The 21,659-nt window shown below is 39.8% G+C and overlaps 1 protein-coding gene across 3 annotated transcripts in view; it reads right to left on the bottom strand.

The window, feature by feature from the left end:
• The window catches only part of Kcnq5 (potassium voltage-gated channel subfamily Q member 5), a 534,457-nt gene that overhangs the window by 89,858 nt on the left and 422,940 nt on the right, over nt 1–21,659 (bottom strand). For all 3 annotated transcript variants that reach the window (XM_075980633.1, XM_075980634.1, XM_075980635.1), the window contains exons 4-6: nt 13,663–13,838; nt 13,279–13,404; nt 34–144 (exon numbers count right to left, since the gene is read on the bottom strand). In XM_075980633.1, the coding sequence (XP_075836748.1) occupies nt 34–144; nt 13,279–13,404; nt 13,663–13,838 (413 nt within the window). The remainder of the gene's footprint in view (nt 1–33; nt 145–13,278; nt 13,405–13,662; nt 13,839–21,659) is intronic.

The raw sequence follows: 21,659 nt of genomic DNA, 5'->3' as shown, positions 1-21,659 counted from the left end.
TTGAAGCTGCTTTCTTGTTGCAAAGATACTCACAGCAGGAAGTGCAAAGAAAGAAATGCCAAGGAGTGCGAAGCCTGCAGAGAGCAATCTTCCCAGCCAAGTTAGGGGCGTTTTGTCTCCATAGCCAATGGTTGTCAGTGTAATCTAGAAACAAAGCCAACAGAACAGCCAGTTTAAGTACTTGAGAAGGAAGTTAGGACCTAGGACTAGGAGGCAAAACACTATTTCCACTAAACCATGACTTGAGAAGTCTTGTTGGCACATCTATTACCGTGCTTTGATTTTTCATGACGCACCATAGAACCTTCCTTTGCTCAAGGGAAGGAATATTCGGTCCTCCCTTGTAATACAGTCTTCCGGATTGTCTATGTGCACTCAAAGGAAATTAACTTGGTTAAGATCATCATCACTAACCTAGAAGAGATAACCCTGTGAATTTACAAGCTAATACGCCGAACAATGACTTATTCTAATTAAGACTGTTCATCATTGGCCTTTTTTAAAAGCCTCATATACTCAAGATATGTTTTATGATTTGCAGGGGAACAACAACGAAAGATACATAGTTTTTGTCCTGAAATAGTTATAACATAGTAAAAGAGGCAAGACCTATACAAACAACTGAAACAAGACATAGAGCTGTTTAAAAATTCTAATGGGGTCAAGTAACCCACTGAAGGGTTTGAAGGGGTCTGACTGGTACCTGCATGGAAGATGGCTTACCTGGGGTTTGCTGCCATATTGAAAGCTTTGAAGAATGTACCCATCCTTCTGGCTAAAAGGCAGAAGTGATAAAGGGATCTCCAGTGGGCTTTGGAAAGCAGAAGCTGTTCAGCTGGACTAATGTTACAGTGGGTTTGAAAAGGAGCAGTGGTTTCTTAACATCAGTTCATTAAAGCTTAAAATTTTCTGTGTATATGGCCTTGAGCTTTTGGTGAAATTTATCTTTGGCAGCTATTGTAAATGAAATTGTCTTAGCTTCTTAGCCCCCCCCTCTCTTTCTCTCTCTCTGTGTCTCTCTCTCTCTCTGCTTTTCTCTTTCTTCCTTCTTGTTCTCAGTCTTCTCTTTCTATGTCTTTCTTTCCCTCTTCTTCCCTCTCTTTCTTTCTCTCCCCTCCCTCACTTTGTTTCCTTTCCCTCCCTCCCTTTCATGCTTCTGAGACAGGGTCTTTTTTTTTAGTTTGTAGGTAGAGCATGTACTTTGTTTTTGTTTTTTTTTAATTGTTCTTATTGAGCTATATATTTTTGTCCACTCCCCTCCCCTTCTACCCTCCCCCGTGATCCCCATGCTCCCAATTTACTCAGGAGATCTTGTCTTTTTCTACTTCCCATATAGATTAGATCAATTTATGTCTCTCTTAGGGTGTTCTTTGTTGTCTAGGTTCTCTGGGATTGTGAATTATAAGATGGGTTTTTTTTTGTTTTATGTTTACTAGCAATTTATGAGTGAGTACATATGATATTTATTTTTCTGGATCTGGATTACCTCACTCAATAGGATGTTTTCAAGATCCATCCATTTGCCCACCAATTTCAAGATGTCATTATTTTTTCTGCTGTGTAGTACTCCATTGTGTAATATATATCACATTATTCTTATCCATTCTTCACTCAAGGGGCATCTAGGTAGTTTCTAGGTTCTGGCTATGACAAATAATGCTGCTACAAACATAGTTGAGCACATGTTCTTGTGGTATGATTGAGCATCCTTTGGGTATATAACCAAAAGTATATTGCTGGTCTTGAGGTAGGTTATTTCCTAATTTTCTAAAAAATAGCCATACTGATGTCCAGTTTGCACGCCCACCAGCAATGCAGGAGTGTTCTCTTCACCCCACATCCTTTCCAGCATAAGCTGTCATCAGTGTTTGTGATCTTGGCCATTCTGACAGGTGTAAGATAGAATCTCAGAGTTGTTTTGATTTGCATTTCTCTCATGGCTAAGGATGTTGAGCATTTCCCTAACTTTCTTTGAGCCATTTTAGATTCTACTGTTGAGAGTTGTCTGTTTAGGTCTATACCCCATTTTTTTTATTGGATTATTTATTCTTTTGGTGATCAATTCCTTGCATTCTTTGTATATTTTGGAGATCAGCCCTCTGTTTGATGTGGGATTGATAAAGATCTTTTCCCATTCTGTAGGCTGTTGTTTTGTCTTGTTGACCATGTCCTTTATTTTACAGAAGCTTTTCAGTTTCAGGAGGTCCCATTTATTAATTATTTCTCTCAGTGTCTGTACTACTGGAGTTATATTTAGGAAGCAGTCTCCTGTGCCAATGTGTCCAAGTGTACTTTCTCTACTATGAGGTTCAGTGTGGTTGGTTTTATGTCGAGGTCTTTGATCCATTCAGACTTGAGTTTTGTGCATGGTGATAGATATAGGTCTATTTTCATTCTTCTATATGTTGATATCCAGTTATGCTAGCACCATTTGTTGCACATGTTTTTTTTTTCTATTTGGTATTTTTTGCTTCTTTGTCAAAAGTCAGGTGTTTATAGATGTGTGGATTGATATACGCTCTTTGATTTGATTCTATTGGTCCTCCTGTCTGTTTTTATGCCAATATCAGGCTGTTTTCAGCACTGTAGCTCTAAAGTAGAGTTTGAAGTCAAGGATTGTGTCGCCCCCAGAAATTCCTTTATAGTACAAGACTGTTTTGGCTATATTTTTGATTTTCCATATGAAGTTGAGTACCATTCTTTTGAGATCTGTGAAGAATTTTGCTGGGATTTTGGATCTGTAGATTGCTTTTGCTAAGATTGCCATTTTTACTATGCTAATTCTACCTATCCAGGAGCATGGAGATTTTTCCACTCTATGGTGTCTTCTTCAATTTCTTTCATTAAAGATTTAAAGTTCTTGCTGAGACAGGGTTTTTCTGTGTAGCTCTGGCTGTCCTGGAGTTCTTTTCCTTGCTGAACCATATTTTATATCTCCCAGGCACTACTATTTTTTTTTCAAAATAATCAAAAAGGATTTTATTTCAATCAATTGTGTATGCACACGTTTTGATATATGCTAGTGAGTGTATATATCTTTATTTCTGACTTCACTGGACCTGTAAGCGATTCCCGTTGATTCTGGGTGCCACACTACAAATTCATCCCAATCTTCTGTCATCCTTGGCTCCTTGGGAGGCCAGGCGGATATACTAGTTTCTCTCTGCTCTCTTTGCTTCTGTTTCTCTTTTCTGTTAGTTCTTTTTCCATATACTTAAAATGGATGACATTTTCTCACTCCCCTCTAATAAAATATGTCAGTGGTTCTCTCTTTGAGTTCAGAAAAGGTCCTGTCTCCTGACCATGGTCACATGATCTGGTCTCTGCAGACAGAGGTCATACTACTCTCGCATTTGTTTGGTGTATTTTAATGATGGCATTCCAGGAAGGAATATTTGGGAGAAGACCTAAAAGACAGAAAGGAGCCCTTGGAAGATTAAATAAAGGGGGATTTTCACTGATAGGACAGCATGTGTAAAAAGGCCACCAGGACTATCCTAAGTCAAAAATGTATTCTCGCTTGTTGAGGGAATGGAATGATTTCCATTCTGGAAAAGATTTTCATAGATTTCTAGGACTCCAGCAGTGACCTGATGGTCTGGTACGGTAAGATGACTTGTCTTATCATACCACATCTTTTCCATATTGCAACCACCATCACACAGAGTATCTCAGCAGCCCTCAGTCATAAGGGAAGTTAGCGGCTACTAATTGTAGTATGCAGTTAGCATACTGATTTGGGATGCTTTTAAAAAGCATTGATTTTAGAGAAACCAAGCCTACTAGTGGAATGTTTCTGTGACAGAAACAATGAACAAGGCATCCCTTTAAAATGCCAGTCTCTTTAGAACAGGAATCCAACAACAAATTAATAGTATAGTTCTTCCTTTCAGATGCCCCGCAACCCCTGAGTTGTGTAATTCCTTGTCAGCTCTTTATGCACATAGGACATTAGGATGCAAGGCTTGAGTGCAGTGGTAACAGAACTGGAATCAGATCCGACGCCTCTGTGCATTTTGGGTGAGTCATGTGGATGCCTCATTGTTGTATACAGGCTTGGTGGGTGGGGGTGACAGGGACTCTTGGGTGGGTTCAGGATGATACAGAGAACTAAAGTGTGGTTGTTTGGCAGGTTCTGATTTTACTAAGACATTCTGGGTAATTCCTGAGTGAAAGGATGTCATTATTTTCTGATACCTACAATGTTAAAAGTGAATCACTGTCTATTAGAGATTGGTTTTGCATAGCAAATATATTTTAAAGGAATGAGCTGGACTAGAGTGCTGCATAATCAATGAAAAGAAAGCCCTGTTATTCTTTGTAGGTGAGATCATTTACTGATAGCATATTAATATGATATAATACACAGAGACGCCTTCTTCTTTTCTCCCCTAACTGGGAAACAAACCCAAGGCCTCTCTAATATAGGCAAATGCCCTGTCTCTGAGCCATCTCCTTAGCTCTAGAGAAGGCTCTGTAATCAAAACTTCCATGACAGCTACTTGTCTACTTAAAGTTTGATTATAATACATCATCACAAAACTAAACTATATATATAATATATTATAAATATTTTATTGCTCACTAAAACATATACAGGTATATTCATTTCCTAACATTCTTTGTGAAGAATTGAGATTCTACTTTATATTTTTATTTGTATAAATCTCAGTCATGTTGCATTAATATTTGATGTTATTATAAGGTATATTAACAATTGTTTATTTTATGCAACTAAGTATTTTGCCAGCATATATACATGTATGTATATGTAACACATGTGTGCCTTATGTCCACAGAGGGCAGAAGATATCAGATTTCCTGGAAGTAGAGTTACAGAAAGTTGTGAGTAACTAGACAAGTACTGGAAATGAAACCCAGGCCCTCTGCAAGAACAAGAAGAAGGTGGATAGAGAGAACCAACTCCTGTGAGCTGTCTTCTAACCACACATATGTGGCATTGCTGCCCTGTGTCTACAGAAACATACCATACATAGACAGGATAATAAATAAGATCATTACAAAAGCAACAAGAAAATGCAACACAAAGGAACAAAACAAAATAAAGTAAAAACAACAACAATAACAACAATATAAACAGTAAGGAAGATCTATGGTCAAACTTGATGAGGTTGGAGAGTTTTTCTTTCAAGTTGATTAATTCCATTAGAAAATAAATATTTTCTCTTTCCTTTAGGGAATAAATCAATGACTATTCCTTGGCATGATTATAAAAAGTTAATTATCAATACTAGTTTTTAGTTAATGCATTCATGTGAATAAATTAAGACTAGACAGTCGTTTGTTTACAGTATGACATGACTTCTTCCTAACAGGGTCTTTGAAGAATAAGTCCTTTGTCAGTATCAGTAGTATGCGCCTTTAGTCTCCCTCCAATTTCCCCATCTTTATTTCCTTTCCCCTTTTATTTCTTTTCCTATAGCACCTTATTTCAGAGAGTGTGTGGTCCTAGAATTTGATAGTCACCTTTGAGACTTGAACTACTGACTCAGAGGAGTTTTCTTTTGTTCAAATATCAGAGTGTCCTGTAGTGCGTAGCATCATCTAACTTGGATTCCTCTATGGCAGGTTCCTTTGGATATTATCATTCATAATGTTTTTTTTCAAACTTGAGGTAAAACATATAATAATAATAACGGGTGATATTTTCCTAGTGTTTGACAAACCACCTCTGTGTCTCAATCTCATCCCATGTATAAGCAAATCTGTATTTTGTCAATTTGACTTTTTCTATTATATGTATCGAAAATGATTGCTTAATTGCTATCTCCAGGTACTAGAGAGACATCTCAGTAGATAAGAGAGACAGCAACACAAGGGTGAGGACCTGAGTTCAAACCCCCAGGGCCCATGTGAAAATATATGGTGGCCATATAAACCTGTAAGCCCATTGTTGTGGAGGTTGGAGACAGTGGGATTACTGTGGCTCCGTGGCCACCAGCCTAGCTCCAGATTTAGTGTGGGATCCTATGTCAATGAATCAAAGTGGTGAACTGTAGAGCCGGATACCTGGTACCCTCCACTAGCTTCCACACGCACATGGGTTTCTATATCCGCACATATGTCCACCCACATACACAGGAAATAAAACAAACACTAATGCCTCAGCAAATCCCAGTGTTGGGTCTAGAACTCATGTCCATGGAGTATTTTTTTTCTCTTTTTAAAACAGTGTGTATCAAAAACAAGGGTACAGACACAGGTATGGGATGACGTTCTTCAAGGACCAGGATTCTCAATGAAGAATCTTAAGAGCCTTCAGAGCAGTATGCTCCATAAATGCGTGCTATCAAGGTAAGTGTGAGTCTTAGAGATGCTCAAAGCAGGGTTGGGGTGGGTGGCTGGGTGTTGGGTGTATGGTAGCTGAGAATGCTCTTAAATCATTAGGACCTGCTATGTTGATTCTCTTGGGCTAAATAAAGCTTTGGTAGCTTTAGGTAATACATTGACAGTAAAAAACAATCGTTTACTTTAACTTCCCAGACTGGTACTAATTTAGGAAATGATACTTTGTACAACGATGCAGAAAAGAGTCTTACGGGTGAATCCAAAATAAGGAGAGCTCATTCTCTGAAGGTCGACCTAGCGTTATCAAGGACATTGGTGCCCGTGCTCATTTCCCATGCATCTTACTTTGGCATCACTGTGGGATGTGAGACACGTTGAGCACACCATACCCTAGACTGCATATAGAAGCCGTCTGCATGACTTGCCTTGTGAAAGCTTGTAAGATTATTGGCATGGATTCCGAGACTTGACTTGGCTGATACAAATTCTTATGTCTGTCTGAAGTACTCTCTTCAAGGACACAATCTCAAATGGAATCTGTCTTGAGATGCCATTCGACTGCCGTTAGATAGTGGAGTCCTTCTATCTACTGTTATACCCATTACAAAACGTAACACTAGCTTCATTGCCAGATGAAGAGTAAATAATAAAAATTGCTCTTCAAGAGCAGATCATTATTAAAAAAATATTATTTCAGGAAAACCCGACCTGAAGTAATTTCAGAATAAATCTAAAGTGAATCAAAGGTGAAAAAATAACAAGAAAGGGGGAGATAATAATAGAAAATAACTTCAGAAATTCTATTCTTAAATTATTTTTGAATAAATCTGAGGCAACTGAAAAAGGAGAAAGTGGTGCTAAGAATAAAAAAAAAATATCATCATGTGGAGCTCTGGTTAGCATTCAGAAGACCCTGATTCCAGGAGCAAGGAGCATCTCAGCTTGGATTGATCTGTTCACTCCTCCGCTGCCTGCAGCATCGCCCCCTTTAGCTACCACTGTGGAGCCCAGAAACCTTTTCGTCACAACCTCCAATTCCCAAGTCTCCTCTCTGCTTACACTGTGTGTCTGCAATGAAGAATACATCTCTCCTTTATTCCGTTTGGGCAGACACTTCTACCGAACATCTTTAAGAGCAATGTCCACACCCCAAACAGCTACCATCCATGTCTGTGAACCTGCTGTGGTCCTGGCACCGGCTCTCATCTATGTGTTATTTCACATAATTTGTTCCTTAGCATGAAACTGTGTTTAGGGATCATATTTGAATATTGCATTGATCACTGCTGATCACATTCCTGCATCCCTAAAAGATGATGATGGTGACAGCTTTCCCTTTCTAAAGCAAGGAGCTTTGTTTTTTAATACTTGGAATTTACTGGGGCACTATATTTCTAGATGGAACACAAATTGAATTCAGATATTTTATGTTGACAGTTTGAACTCTAACTAAAGATAATTTTCCTTTTTCTACAGCCTAGAACTAATAAACACTCCAGTTTAGGGTGGTCTCATTTTCCCATTTAATCTAGATACTACAGAGTTATTAAGGCACATGCAACATGGACAATTTCAATTAGAATTATCCTAACACTTTCCACAGAAGTCTTCGGTGACACATAGTAAGTGGTGCAATAATCTAAATTTATTTAACACTAAGATCTAATATATTCTGTTTTTGTAATGAAAAGAAATAATAAGCCCTCTTATTTACTTTTCATGTTTTTTTCAAGCGTCAGACAACTCCATTAATGAGTCAGCCAATATAAACAAAACTGCTTTAGAGTCACGAGCCCTTATTTTCATTCCTAGAAGCTTGGCATGTTGGAAGATCTTTTTATTTTTCACTCTGATTATCAGGGCTAGATTTTTTAAAATGGAAACATAATTAGGCCATTCAGAAACCTGTAAAGTACAGGTTAAACACCAGTCAAAACAGTTTTATTGAAGTGAAAATCATTGAAAATACGCTGCTTCTCGCTGCAAATCACAGATATGACCTTTGAAAGCCTGCCTTGTGCATCTCTCTGGAGGAGAAGCTCGCTGGTGACTAAGCGAGAGTATATTAAGAGTTTCCCACACACCGTTTAGCACACAATACAGCAATTTGTATTGGTAATAAGGAGAAAAAGAAGAATAATGGAAAGAGAGAGAAAAGGCTGCCAGACTTAATTCACCAACAACTGCATCTCAAAGGGAAAAAGGTGCCCCTGAGTATTGCAATTAATTGAAACGTATTTGAATTATCCACGAGAAGCAAACACTAAACCTGAATCCAGATTGCTGGAAACAGGCTGGGATATAGGTTGCTTTTCCTCACTCATATGAACCCCCCCGCCCATTTTCTCAGTTTGCATTTTATTGTTCCACGAGTAACAGGTTTTCATTTCCTCTCTATATATTAGAGGTATTTCAAGAATGTCAGATCTCCTTCTGATTTCTATCCTTCTTTCAAAATGCAGAATTTTTCTTGTATGTAGGGAGGAAGAGCTGGAAATGAAGCCATTTTGGTTAATATTGTGAGAAAACATTCAAAGTGATAAGTTTCATTATGGCGTTCCCTTTCTTTTATTATTTGGCACTTCTCATACATACGTGTCATTGTATCTTGTTCTTATGCATTCCTCTTCCTAATTCCTCTGATACCCCAGCTGTGTCACTTTTTGTGGGCATCTTCCTCCACCCAAGCAGTCCAACTTGGGCTCCTACGTCACACGCATTCCGTTACCCTCTCTTCTCCTTAGCATTTGAATCCAATCTTTTTCTCCCCTCCATGATTCCTTTTCCACTTTCATTAGGCTAAGGCTCCACATATGTGTGTGTGCATGCATGTGAGCACACATTTCTAGCTAGACTCCCCATATTAGAGAAAGCACGCACTGTTTGTTTTTCTGTTTGTGGCTTACTTAACTTACTATGATGATCTCCATTTGTGTCCACTTTCTTACAGATGCCATATTTCCATTTTCCTTTGGGGCAGAAAAATAACCCACGTTTATCTTATTTCATGGGGTCGAGGGCGCACATGAGTGTGTGCATATGCATCCTCACAGACTCATTTATATCTAGACTCCCCATCTTAGAGAAATCGTGCACATCCACTTTGATTCTGTTTCTTAGGGACCACACAGACTGCAGCAATCAACATGAGTGTGCATGTGTCTCCAAGGTGTGTTAAAGTTCCCGCATATATACCTGATCATGATATAGTCCTCTTTTTAGTTTGTTGACGAAATTCCACAGTGACATCCATTGTGGCTATTCAGCATACATTCCAAGCAACAGTGTACCTCTCTGTCCCTTTCCCCCATCCCCCTACCTTCACCAGCATACACTGTCATTTGTTTCCTTGATGGCAACCAATCTAAGAGGTGAGAAAATCACACGGCAGTTGTACATTTTCTCTATGGCTAAGTTTTGAACATTTCTTTCAAGTATCTATTGGCTATTTGTATTACTTCTTTTGAGAAGTATCTGTCTAGTTCATCAGCTCATTTACTGACTGGATGGAGTTTTGGTGTTGAATTTTTGCAGTTTATGTATCTTGGATATTGATTTCCTGACTGATGTGCACTCAGCAAAGATTTTCCTCTCATTGTGTAACCTGTCTTTTTACCTAATGGTTCTGGAAACCAATCTATTAATATAATAGACTACTCTGTCACCAGCAGCATAATCTTGGAAATATGTTCTGATAAGATGTTTTGTTTGTTTTTCGAGACAGGGCTTTTCTGTGTAACAGCCTTGGCTGTCGTGGAACTCGCTCTGTAGAACAAACTGGCCTTGAGATCCTGCTTCTGCTCCCTGAGTGCTGGGATTAAATGTATATGTCACCATTGCCTGGCCCTGATATTATTTTTAAAAGCCTAAAATTTAGAAGAATTTATTTCTAATTTTTATTTAATCACTACTATTCAACCAAGACATTTATCAAGTTCTGCTTAATTTAGTCCTGAAAAATTCTCATTGTCTCTGACAGGACCCAGTCTACGTGAATGGCCTTTGGACGAGGAGTGGATTAAGAGACAACCCTGGCTTCCATCTGTGCTCCATGAAGGGTAAACACAAACCCTCCAGTGCTTCAGGGATAGTTGAAGATGATGCTATGTTCTTAGTTCAGCAAACAGCTGGCTAGCACTCAGGAGGCATTAAGGGTGGTTTGTAAGTGAATTTTCCTTTGTAGAGTAAAAGGAGTGGAAAATTTTTACGTAAGTGGGAAAAGGCTGTTCTTTAGGGAGAAGGAAGGAGGGAAACACAAAAGATAACGGGAAGAGGATCAAGGAAAATAGCAGGATGCAATTTGTCTGAGAGAAGAAATAAGAAAAAGGAGAGGTTTTTAGGGAGGAAGGTAAATACAGAAAAAGGAGGGGTGGGTAAAATACCAATAAGGATTTTGAAGAAGCCACAAGGAAGCCCACTGTTAATAATTTAGCTAAAAGAAACCTATAGCACATGTAATTACATGTTTATAAATATACATACAGGGTTTTAATGATCTTTTCTCCTCTGGGCCAAAGGTGCTCCCTCCAGATGCCAAAGATCACATCACAAAAACTTCAGTAACAGACACGAGAATGCCCTCTTTTTAGCTGTTGAAGAGGGCTGTCCAAGAGACTCCCCAGACATGCAACTCATTGCTGCTGCCATGGTTACCTCCCAGGGGTGGAAGTTGTGTCCTGATTGCTGAAGACACCATACACTTCAGAAACAGGATTCAGAAACTGCTGAGCTGGAGCTGACTTGAAGGTTAACCCTTCTTGATGATCAGATTTGATGGTACCAGAAGGCATCACACAAGCTTCTAAACGAGGGAGGCAACCAACAGCCCTACCCAACTGTGATGCCAACGAACCACATCTACAGAACAGCACGGCACAATAACTCTATGGGGACAGGAGTGGCATTTAAGAACCAATAGCTCTGTAATTGGACTTAGTCCTGCTAAGCAAGAGGGAAAGTATTCCTGGTGTTGGAAGCCTGGCTAACCTCTCGGTGCTAGTGACACCATGGTCATTGTAGGAGAATCTACAACTACTAACTTACTAAACCAGCAGAACCTCCAACAACAGCCTATAAACGCATTTACTTCTACCCAAAGGTAAGTGTAGTCTTCACCTCTCATCAGGGAAATGTCTCTATGCAACAGATGGAGACCACTTCAGAAAATTACAACCAATCAAAATGCAGAGCTGTGGAGCTGAGTCCCAGTGGATTCATCTACAAATCCATTTGCAGGTTCAGGGACTATTGGAGAAGAGGTGGTTGGAAGACTATAAGAACCACAGGATCAGGGAGTTTGCTGTGAGAATGTGTCTCCTAGGAATATCAGAAGCTATACCCCCACAGTATCATTAACATGATTGCCCAAACATGAGTTGAACACCAATGGGCATGATGAAGCAGGTGGGGGAAAGCCCATGAGGCCTCAACTCTACACAAAGTACTATGGGCACCTGAGATTTGCTGGGAGTGGGAGAGGTGGTTTTTCCCGTGGAAGAATATGCCAGTCGGTTTTCTAGTATCATATGGTCAGCCCTGAGAGCATGCACACAACTAACATTGTATGGACTGAGCAGGGACCACTCAGGAATACATATGCATACAATAATAATTACTGAAGAAAGAAACTGTGATTTGAAGGACAGTGGGGAGGGACATATGTGAGGGTTTAGCAGGAGAAAGTGCAAGGGAGAAATGTTGTAATTACATATAATCTCAAGAATGAAAGAAAAACAATTTTTACACTATTCTAAAGCTTGTTTCGTTCCATATTACTCCCTTTTGGAATCTCATAAAAGTATAAAATGAAAAGAAATGCGATTTTTGTGTTGTACAAAATACCCTATATACTGTAAACGTCATATTAGGGTCTAAGTTCTAAATGACTGTTCTATAAATTCTTTGTAAATGCAGAGAAAATTTTACCTATAAGCACACCCTTTCCAGACTATTGGAGTCTGCATCTTCATGACTTTGGAGCTATTTTGCAATCCTGTAAGTTGAAGATAACACATAGCAATGCAAAATAATTTTACCTTATCCATGTGTAAATAAGTTATGTCTAGAGAATGTTCACTGATCTGTTGCCTGTATTGTGAAAACAGCTAGATTCTCCTCCATTTGTTCTTCTGTTTCAATATCGCAGCATTTCCAGCAATTAGTAATTCTCTGGACTTTGGTCAGTACTTTGATCTGACTGTGACGCTTTACTGGTTTCTTCATTGATAAATTTTAAATAATGAATTAAATATAATAGTCTGCATTGCTTTCTATTTGTATGATAGTTGTGAGTTTTACTCGTCCTTGTTTGGAAACTATTTGTAATGATAAAAAGGAAAAGTGGGATTTTTGAATGAAAAGTTTTATAATAATGTGTCCATGGTCTCTGCTCTCACAGGCTGCTTCCTGTCTTCTCTTCTTGATCGACTGATGCATTTAATTCTTCTCACTTTGAATCAGCTGCTGTTCCAAGTTTCTGCTTCAGTTATCTTTTTTGAAAGTTTTATACCATGGTAGCCCAGACTGGCCTCAAGCTTGCCATCCTCCTGCCTCAGCCTCCAGAGTGCTGAGACTATAGCAATGTGCCACCACACTTCTCTTATTTATTATTTTGACAATCAAAAACAATTCCCCCCGAGTGGTAAGTCAATTTATTAATTGTCTATTTAAGCTTACAATACCAAAACAAATAATCCTGTTAGTATTTCCTATTATAAAAAATGATATATTTTTACTTTGGAAACAACTGAGCACCCCAAAATCATAAATGATAGTCTATGTGTAAATTTAATTTTATTTTCCCCCAAAAGCACAGAAACCTCTAGATAACTTATAAGTACCATACAATTCCACATTCATCTCTTTTGAAAGCTGATATTTCATTGAGACCATTTACTGATAACCATTTTTGTTATATTCAGTGTTACGTTCACGATAGCCGATAGATTAAGAACAGATTCTTATACTTACTGTGCCCCACCAGAGAGCATCGGCGTATGTAGAGAACTCTTTATTGGCGTCCTTTTCCACCAGATAGACAAGAAAAGATGAGAAGATAAGAACCAGAAATCCTATGTACCAAGCTGTGATTAATTCCTAGGGATAAAAGGAAAGAAACATTTTAAGGGTAGGAAGAATCTTTGAAAAAGTAAATAGGAAATTCATGTACAGGTCAATTATTTTCCTACTTCTAGGAGTATATACAGGTTGTTAAAGTAATGCATTATGTACCAGGGCCCAAATGGCTTGAGCCACAGTTTAAAGTACCTGCCCGTGCTGTTTATTAAATGTTATTGTAATCAATGGAACTTTATTCAAAAACTTTGCTATATAGTTCAGAGAACACATTTTTACCTTGCTGTGAGCATAAACCACTGAGCCCAGCAACTTCCAAGTGCCTCCCCTTCTGTCCATGCGCACCATACGCAGGATCTGTAGGAACCGGAGACTTCTGAGAGCCGAAGTGGCGAAAATATTACCCTGAGTTTTTGCAGAAACAACAGCTATGGAAGCGATAAGAACAATGGTATCTGAAAGAAACAGGTTGAGACAGCCGTAAGTCACATGACTAATACCTTTAATGTTGCTCTTTTCTTTTCTTTCTTTCTTTCTTTCTTTCTTTCTTTCTTTCTTTCTTTCTTTCTTGTTTTTTTTTGAAAGTTAATGAACCTCAGTTTGAGGCCATAGTAAACAGAACAGAATACCCAGCCTTACCAGCACTTGGTCAGGAGCCTATGACTGCAGAGTGAAAAGGACCGTAACACCATAACATGACATTCCTGTCGCTTTAACCCTGGTCCCTTGACCTCTCTGCCCCTTTACCTGTACAATTCTGAATCACATAACCTCCAACAATTTGAACAACAACCTCAAGAGGGTTCAGTGTCTTGGGGAGCTGCAGGGTTAGTAAAACCCTCTTTCAAGATAACCCAGCTTTCATTAATTCCTTCGTCTGCACCAAAAGCTCCCCACTCAGTCCCTAACACCATGGCTCTGGCTCCCTGGTTGACCAGAGAGATGAATCCATGCACTCAGGAAATGTCCTACTTGGTGTAGTAATGCTTCTTAGTGTTTTTGCAAACAATATAGCAACCTCTCTGTGTCAGGATTCTCTCCTGTTGTGGAGTCTGCAATTGTGCTTATGGTTTAAGGAAGGGCTCTAGTAATCTCAATGCTCTGGGCTCTGAATATGCTCTTTTAACTGGTCTGTTGGTTAGGGGAGGGCTTGGAGCACAAATCAAATATCACCTCTGTTGCAAGACAGTATGCAATTATGCAGTGTGTGTTTTGCATGGAAATGGATACTTAATGTTTGATATATTGGCATTCGGCTTAAAAAATCAGCTCTTTTGTGATTGAAACAGGCGAAAAGCAGTTAGCAAAGGCATCGAAAAGACAAAGAGGACGCAGTCACTCGGAAGTCAATCTATACATGGTAGGAAGAGGATTCTGAGGCAAGAAACACAGGGAGACAAAGGATGGCATCCTGTCAGTATTCACTTGTCTTCCACATCCTCAAGTCAAATTTCCTTCTTGCTTCAAGTAGGTTGTACGTGTGACTAGGCTTCCACACTCCAGGGCTGAGTTATGCTCCATGGGTACAGCGTGTGGTATTTGAAATGTTTCTATGATCCTCAGGAGTCACAGATGTACAAATGTGTCTTCTTCGTTCAGCTTTTCTTTCACAATGGTGGGACTGTTTTGTACAAACTGACAGGACCCATCTGACTAACTCCCCTGCTGTCCCTTCTCAGGTTCTTAATTGGAGAGAAAGGACCAGGGATTGGCAGTGAAAGGATTAGCCACAGGGCTCTTCCAGTCAGGCCTAAACTCTACCTTGTGAGGAGTGCCCGAGAGCCTGAAATGCATCCTTGAGTTTATGCTCTTGAGAAGGTACAAAATGTGTTGATGCAGATACCAAAGATGTATTTTAAGTGAGTCGAAGCCATCTGCACATGTGTGATGAAATCTTATTTACAAAGCATGTGCATCAGTTAGTGCAGGCTAGGGAGCACATGCGACTTTGCCTAGGCAGTCACCACTAATTAGCGGTAGGGGGCCGACAACCAGGTGACATTAAAAATGGGAACTTCTTATTTTTGAAATTGTAAATTTCCCACACTGTTGAAGTTTTATTACACAGATGTCTGATTTGAAATCAGAAAACAAATCGGAAAAGTTACGTGCGCACAAGAATCATGCTTCTCACAATCTGGAGAGACTCTGACAATAGTGACTTAAAAAAGACACCGCTGTTATGACCTTAGTGGATAGTTTTGCTGTCATTTTATTGTCTGCTTTTGCATATTGTCAAGTCCGCACTCCATTATTTCTGTACTAACGTACTTCAAACACTGGAAAGAAGCAAATGGCTACTCGTGCTGCACAATACGCAGGAGACGAAACTGACTATCATGCCTGGCATGTTTTATAACTTAATGACTGCGTGTTTAAAAAATAGTTTTAAATGTTTTGTGTGTATGTGTGTGTGTCTGGGTCTGTGTGGAGTCATGCGTATGTGAGTGCAGATAGATACACACAGAGACCAGCAGGTACTGGATACCCAGGAGCTGGACATACAGGCCGTTGCAAGCCCCCACCTTGGCTGCTGGGAACTGTACCTAGTTCTCTGTGAAGTCTTTACTGATGCATGATCTCTCTAGACTTCAAATTTATTTCTGAAGTTATTTTGGAGATTAACTTACTTTTATTTTACACATATGACTGCTTTGACTGCATGTCTGTGCATGGCATGCGTGTCTGTTGTCTAGAAAGGCCAGCAGAGGACAGGAGCAACCCTGGAACTGGAGTACCAGATGGTGGTGAGCTACCACGTGTATACTAGAACCTGAGTATGGGCTCTCTGCAAGAGCAGCAAGTGATCTTAGTCACCAAGACCTTTCTGGAGCCCCACAGAATTAAACCTATTAATTAGAAATTGAATCTCATTTTCCAGATAAGACATGAGGTGTGGGAATGAATATATTGAATTTTGAAAATCAACTGTCAATCCATTAGACTAATACCTCAAAGAGCATGCTGTGGATTAGCACATTAATAGGTAAACTAGAGAAAGTAAAAAGAACACTGTTAGTCGGAAGAAATTTTAAGATTAGTCATACAATGAATCATACTCTAAATGTCTTACATCATAAAATATGTAAAGGCAGCTACAGATTGGATTCAATACTCTCACTGTAATTCAGGTCAGAAGAGGAGGCCAGAGTTCAGTAAAATGAGCAGCCAAATGGCAAGCCGAGTACTCACTGTTTTCCTATCGGTACCACATGCCGTATTTCCTAAGATAGTATGAAAGTTAGGAGTAATCTTTGCTTTTAGTCATATATCTATGACATTGTTGTTTGTAAGTTTATAGACTGGAGATTCCACAGGATTGCATCTTTGTTATATCCTTGTTTTTATTTTAGTTTTGTTTTACACATTTTGTTTTAGGTAACCCAAGAACTATTTTAAATCTCCTAAGTAATTCTAATAGCACATGAAATGTGAGACTTGCAGATCAACCTTAGATAAACAAATACATAAATGGAGCTTATATAATACATCTCATTAAGATTCCTAATGCAAGGCTGGCGAGATGGCTCAGTAGGTAAAGGTACTCGCTGCCCAAGCTTGATGACCTGAATTTGATTCCCAGAACCCAAATGGTAGAAGAATGGACTCCCACAAACTGTCCTCTGACATTAACATACACTGTGGCAACCCCCCCCCAATAAATAATAAATAAAGTAATAAAAAATCCATACTGCTTTGTAAGCTAATTAGACTATATCAATCAGTAGAAGTTGAACAGAGATACTTTGCCCGAGTGGACACTTGCCCTCTAGAAGAATTGAGTTATTACATAAAAATATCAGGGCAGGAGTGGATACATCTTTAACAAGTTTTTGACCAGAGAGCACTTAAAGGTCCCTGAAACAATACAAGCTTTTCTCATTGCTCTTGGTTGCTCAGAATAGCTAGCTGGTAAGATTCTATTGCTAAAGACACAATGTACATTGGTAGCAGGATATAGAGAATTCAAATTGGAGCAGACACAAAAACATCTTCACTGCTGATTAGCTTTCATAGTGCTGGAGTATATTATGCAGGCCACTGGGAGGAAAAGGACAAAAATGTTGTCTTATGACCAACTCTATATCCTAAAATACTAACTTTCCAGGCAAGACATGCTACTGGTACAATAGTGGCACAAAGGTTGTGGGGTAACCAACTGCTTTAGGATTGGATTTGAGGCCTATTCTTGTGGCATAATGTCCCACTGGCCTGGTGCCAGAGGCATAGCAAGCAATCTCCAGTAACCATGAAACCCCACTGGGCCATACCTGGCCTAGCTCTGGGAGTTTTCACTAAGCCCCTAATCCATCCTTTATGTTACAGATACCTTTTGTTGCCCTGTGTAAATCTTGTCTGAGAGTTTCCCATGGATGCAAAGCCTATGCAAAACTTGGTTTAGAGGGAACCCGGCACACCGTGGTGTCTCATGAATCAGGCAGGCATTTGCACCTGGCAGTTGTATTTTCAGAAACTTCATTTAGGTTCTTTTGAGCATATGGAAATCTGCTGGATAAGTGTAAATATAACAAAAAATAAAAATGCCAGGAGGCGAAGAAAGGGACTTCAGTTCACGGAGATTGAGCCCTCTGCAGCCACAGAGGCTAAGTTAATTCTCAAATGTCTCTGAGTCTTCATTTCATGGACGAGTGTGAACCCACGCACCAGCACTGAGTTACTTGCGACAAGCTCTCCTGGAAGGAATTTACGTTTGGCACTGTAAACTTTAATCAAAAGCTCATGACTTAAGAAGTCATAGGCCCTAAAGAGGAGCCAACTACCGCAGTTTTGCTAAGTGACATGTTGTTAGATTGTCTTCTAAATATTTATGCTTTCGCTCACAGATTAGTGCTGCCCTCAACCTCTGGCAGGGAAAATTTTCTTTTCTAGTCAGTAGCTAATGGAGAGTTTCATAATCACGCTCGCAGTGTCAAGGACTCCTGAGTGCTCAGCCTGAAATGGGACATCTCTATCAACACCATCTGAGGATCAGAGAGCATCACAAAAGAGGGAATGGAAGGAACCCATGAAACAAGATGGGAGGGTGCTGCAAACACTTTGTTCTAGACATGGCATGGCTACTGTGCTCACAGCCTCTCTGTGGCTATGGCTGCCAGCTCAGGATCAGCCAACAGGAGGATGAACTAACTGAGCTCCATTATTAACTACAAGAAAAGAAGAGGACAAAGGGGACACAGGGGGATGTATGGAGGTGCCTAGGGGGAGTGGGATAGAAAAGTTGGGGGTTCCTGGGTAGAGTGGGTGGGGTTCAAAGGTGCAAAAGATCAAGATTCATTGTTTCACTCTATAAAACCATTGAAGCATAAATATATTTTGTTGAAAATATTAAGATACATTTTGAAACATTGGAACTTTGTGTTTTGTGAAGATGCTCCATTTTAGTGTCAGTAAAAACTACAGATAGCTCCTATAAGCGAGTGATTACTTGAACACAGGGTTATTAAAAGGTATTCAGATTCATTTGTTTATTTGTTTGTGTGCTAAGCAGCAATGGAGGGTCAAAAATCAACCCTTCTATTGCCTCGCAGGGGTCATTTGTAAGTGCCCAGAGACATATTTGTCACAGATTGGAGAAAATTGATATTGGTATCATGAGTGTGTGTGTGAGCATGTGTGCATGTATGTTACTGTATTTAATCATTCAGACCATTCTAATACCCATTGAGAAACTGAAGATTGCAGTTGTCGCAGTCGGTAACCAAGGCTCATCATCTCTAAGTAGCCGAGATGATGCTGAGGCTGTGCTGCTAAGAGCTATGTCACATTGCCACATCAGTCTTTGGCTGAGTGAAGTCCAGGGCAGGATGACAGTGGGGGAAAGAGAAGTGGGAGGTTATGAAAGCAAGCGTGTAATGAATCAAGAATAAATCGCTATCACATAAAGCACTGAAGAAAGAGATAATGCAGCGAGGGTCGAGCAGACATAAAATGAAGCTAAGAACAGATGGTCTTTGTAGGAATGGATCAAGAGAAAATGGGGTCAGAGAAAGAAACAAAACCGCTAACAAAGAGCTCAAGACTATGAAAAAAAGAAAACCTGTAGGCCCTAATGCTCACCTCTTCCCAGGCAAACAGATATGGACACCGTGGGAAATGTTGAAAGACCACTTAGTGATTCTAAGCAGCCGGGTAGAAAAGGTATAAAATATGAACTAATGCTGTACTATGGAGGAGGTTCACAATGTACTGAGTCATTCTGAAGGATTTGTCAATGATTTTAAATTTGAGACGTGAAGAAACTGCAAAAGATTTGAACCAAGTAAAATCCATAATGGTATTTAAGACACACTGGGGTGTGAAGGAGCTCACCACACTCTTCCAATTCAGTTCCAGTGTTGTGTAGTCAGCAAGATCAATAGGAATCAATCACAATAAACGGTGTCTAAAGGAGACAGTCACCAGCAGCTCCTATTGTGAGGCAAATTCACATGCAAAGCTACTCCAATGCCTAGCCTGAAGATCCAATGCCTAGGCTGAAGCAAGAGCAGTTCTACATCTGTACTTGGGAGATTGTGCTTTGTTTCTACAATTAGGCTACATCATGTGTCTATTAGGACTTAGCTCCCTGGGAAGAAACGAGTTATAAGAACTGAGAAAAGCATGGCTGGACACTTAACACTAGTAACGGTAAGAAGAGAGACATTTTAGAAGTAAGCCACGGAAGTCGCTGCTAGAGACATAGACACTCTGAAGGTGCTAGGCTTTTCAAATTCTTTCTGGATACTTAGAAATCTTTCAGAAATTCAGAAATTTCAGGTTACCCCTAATATCATGGATTTCTCCCTTCTGCTTAAAATTCTCATTTTCTTGTTTCTGGAAAAACCAGAAGAAAACAAACAAGTCCTCCTATGGGCTGTATATCAACTCTCACCTCTCCCCCCCCCTTTGTGTTCGGGTTCTTTGAGCTGTTTTGAGAAGACTTACAATAACCCCAAATTTGAATGATGTTAACGAAATGTATATTTTAAAGCTAGAAAGTATCTTTTAAAGCACCAAAATACCATAAGTATGTAGAAGAGTGTAAATGGACTTATTTCACCTATCGATTAATTAATGAAGTTCTGGCTTAGTTTTGGTTGTGCCATGGAAATGTTGTCAAGTCAAGCTCACGTATTTATTTATTTATTTTTTAATTAATTTATTTATTAAGGATTTCTGCCTCCTCCCCGCAACCGCCTCCCATTTCCCTCCCCCTCCCCCGATCAAGTCACCCTCCCTCATTTGCTCGAAGAGCAATCAGGGTTCCCTGACCTGTGGGAAGCCCAAGGACCGCCCACCTCTATCCAGGTCTCCTAAGGTGAGCATCCAAACTGCCTAGGCTCCCCCAAAGCCAGTACGTGCAGTAGGATCAAAAACCCACTGCGATTGTTCTTGAGTTCTCAGTATTCCTCATTGTCCTCTATGTTCAGCTAGTCTGGATTTATCCCATGCTTTTTCAGACCCAGGCCAGCTGGCCTTGGTGAGTTCCCGATAGAACATCCCCATTGTCTCGGTGTGTGGGTGCACCCCTCGCGGTCCTGAGTTCCTTGCTCGTGCTCCGTCTCCTTCTGCTCCTGATTTGGACCTTGAGATTTCTGTCCCGTGCTCCTCTGTCTCTGTCTCCTTTCATCGCCTGATGAAGGTTAATATTCATGAGGATGCCTATGTGTTTGTCTTTGGGTTCACCTTCTTATTTAGCTTCTCTAGGAACATGCATTATAAGTTCAATGTCCTTTATATATGGCTAGAAACCAAATATGAGTGAGTACATCCCATGTTCCTCTTTTTGGGTCTGGCTTACCTCACTCAGGATAGTGTTTTCTATTTCCATCCATTTGTATGCAAAATTCAAGAAGTCCTTGTTTTTTACTGCTGAGTAATACTCTAATATGTATATATTCCATACTTTCTTCATCCATTCTTCCATTGAAGGGCATCTAGGTTGTTTCCAGGTTCTGGCTATTACAAACAATGCTGCCATGAACATAGTTGAGCATATACTTTTGTTGTATGATAGGGCCTCTCTTGGGTATATTCCCAAGAGTGGTATTGCTGGATCCAGGGGTAGGTTGATTCCGAATTTCCTGAGAAACCGAAACACTGCTTTCCAGAGTGGTTGCACAAGTTTGCATTCCCACCAGCAATGGGTGAGTGTACCCCTTTCTCCACAACCTCTCCAGCAAAGGCTATCATTGGTGTTTTTTATTTTAGCCATTCTGACAGGTGTAAGATGGTATCTTAAAGTTGTCTTCATTTGCATTTCCCTGATCGCTAGG

Source organism: Microtus pennsylvanicus, chromosome 7 (assembly GCF_037038515.1).
Source record: "Microtus pennsylvanicus isolate mMicPen1 chromosome 7, mMicPen1.hap1, whole genome shotgun sequence".
Lineage (NCBI taxonomy): Eukaryota > Metazoa > Chordata > Mammalia > Rodentia > Cricetidae > Microtus > Microtus pennsylvanicus.
Note: the sequence above shows the minus strand (reverse complement) of the source record. Positions and strands in the feature narration are given on the sequence as shown.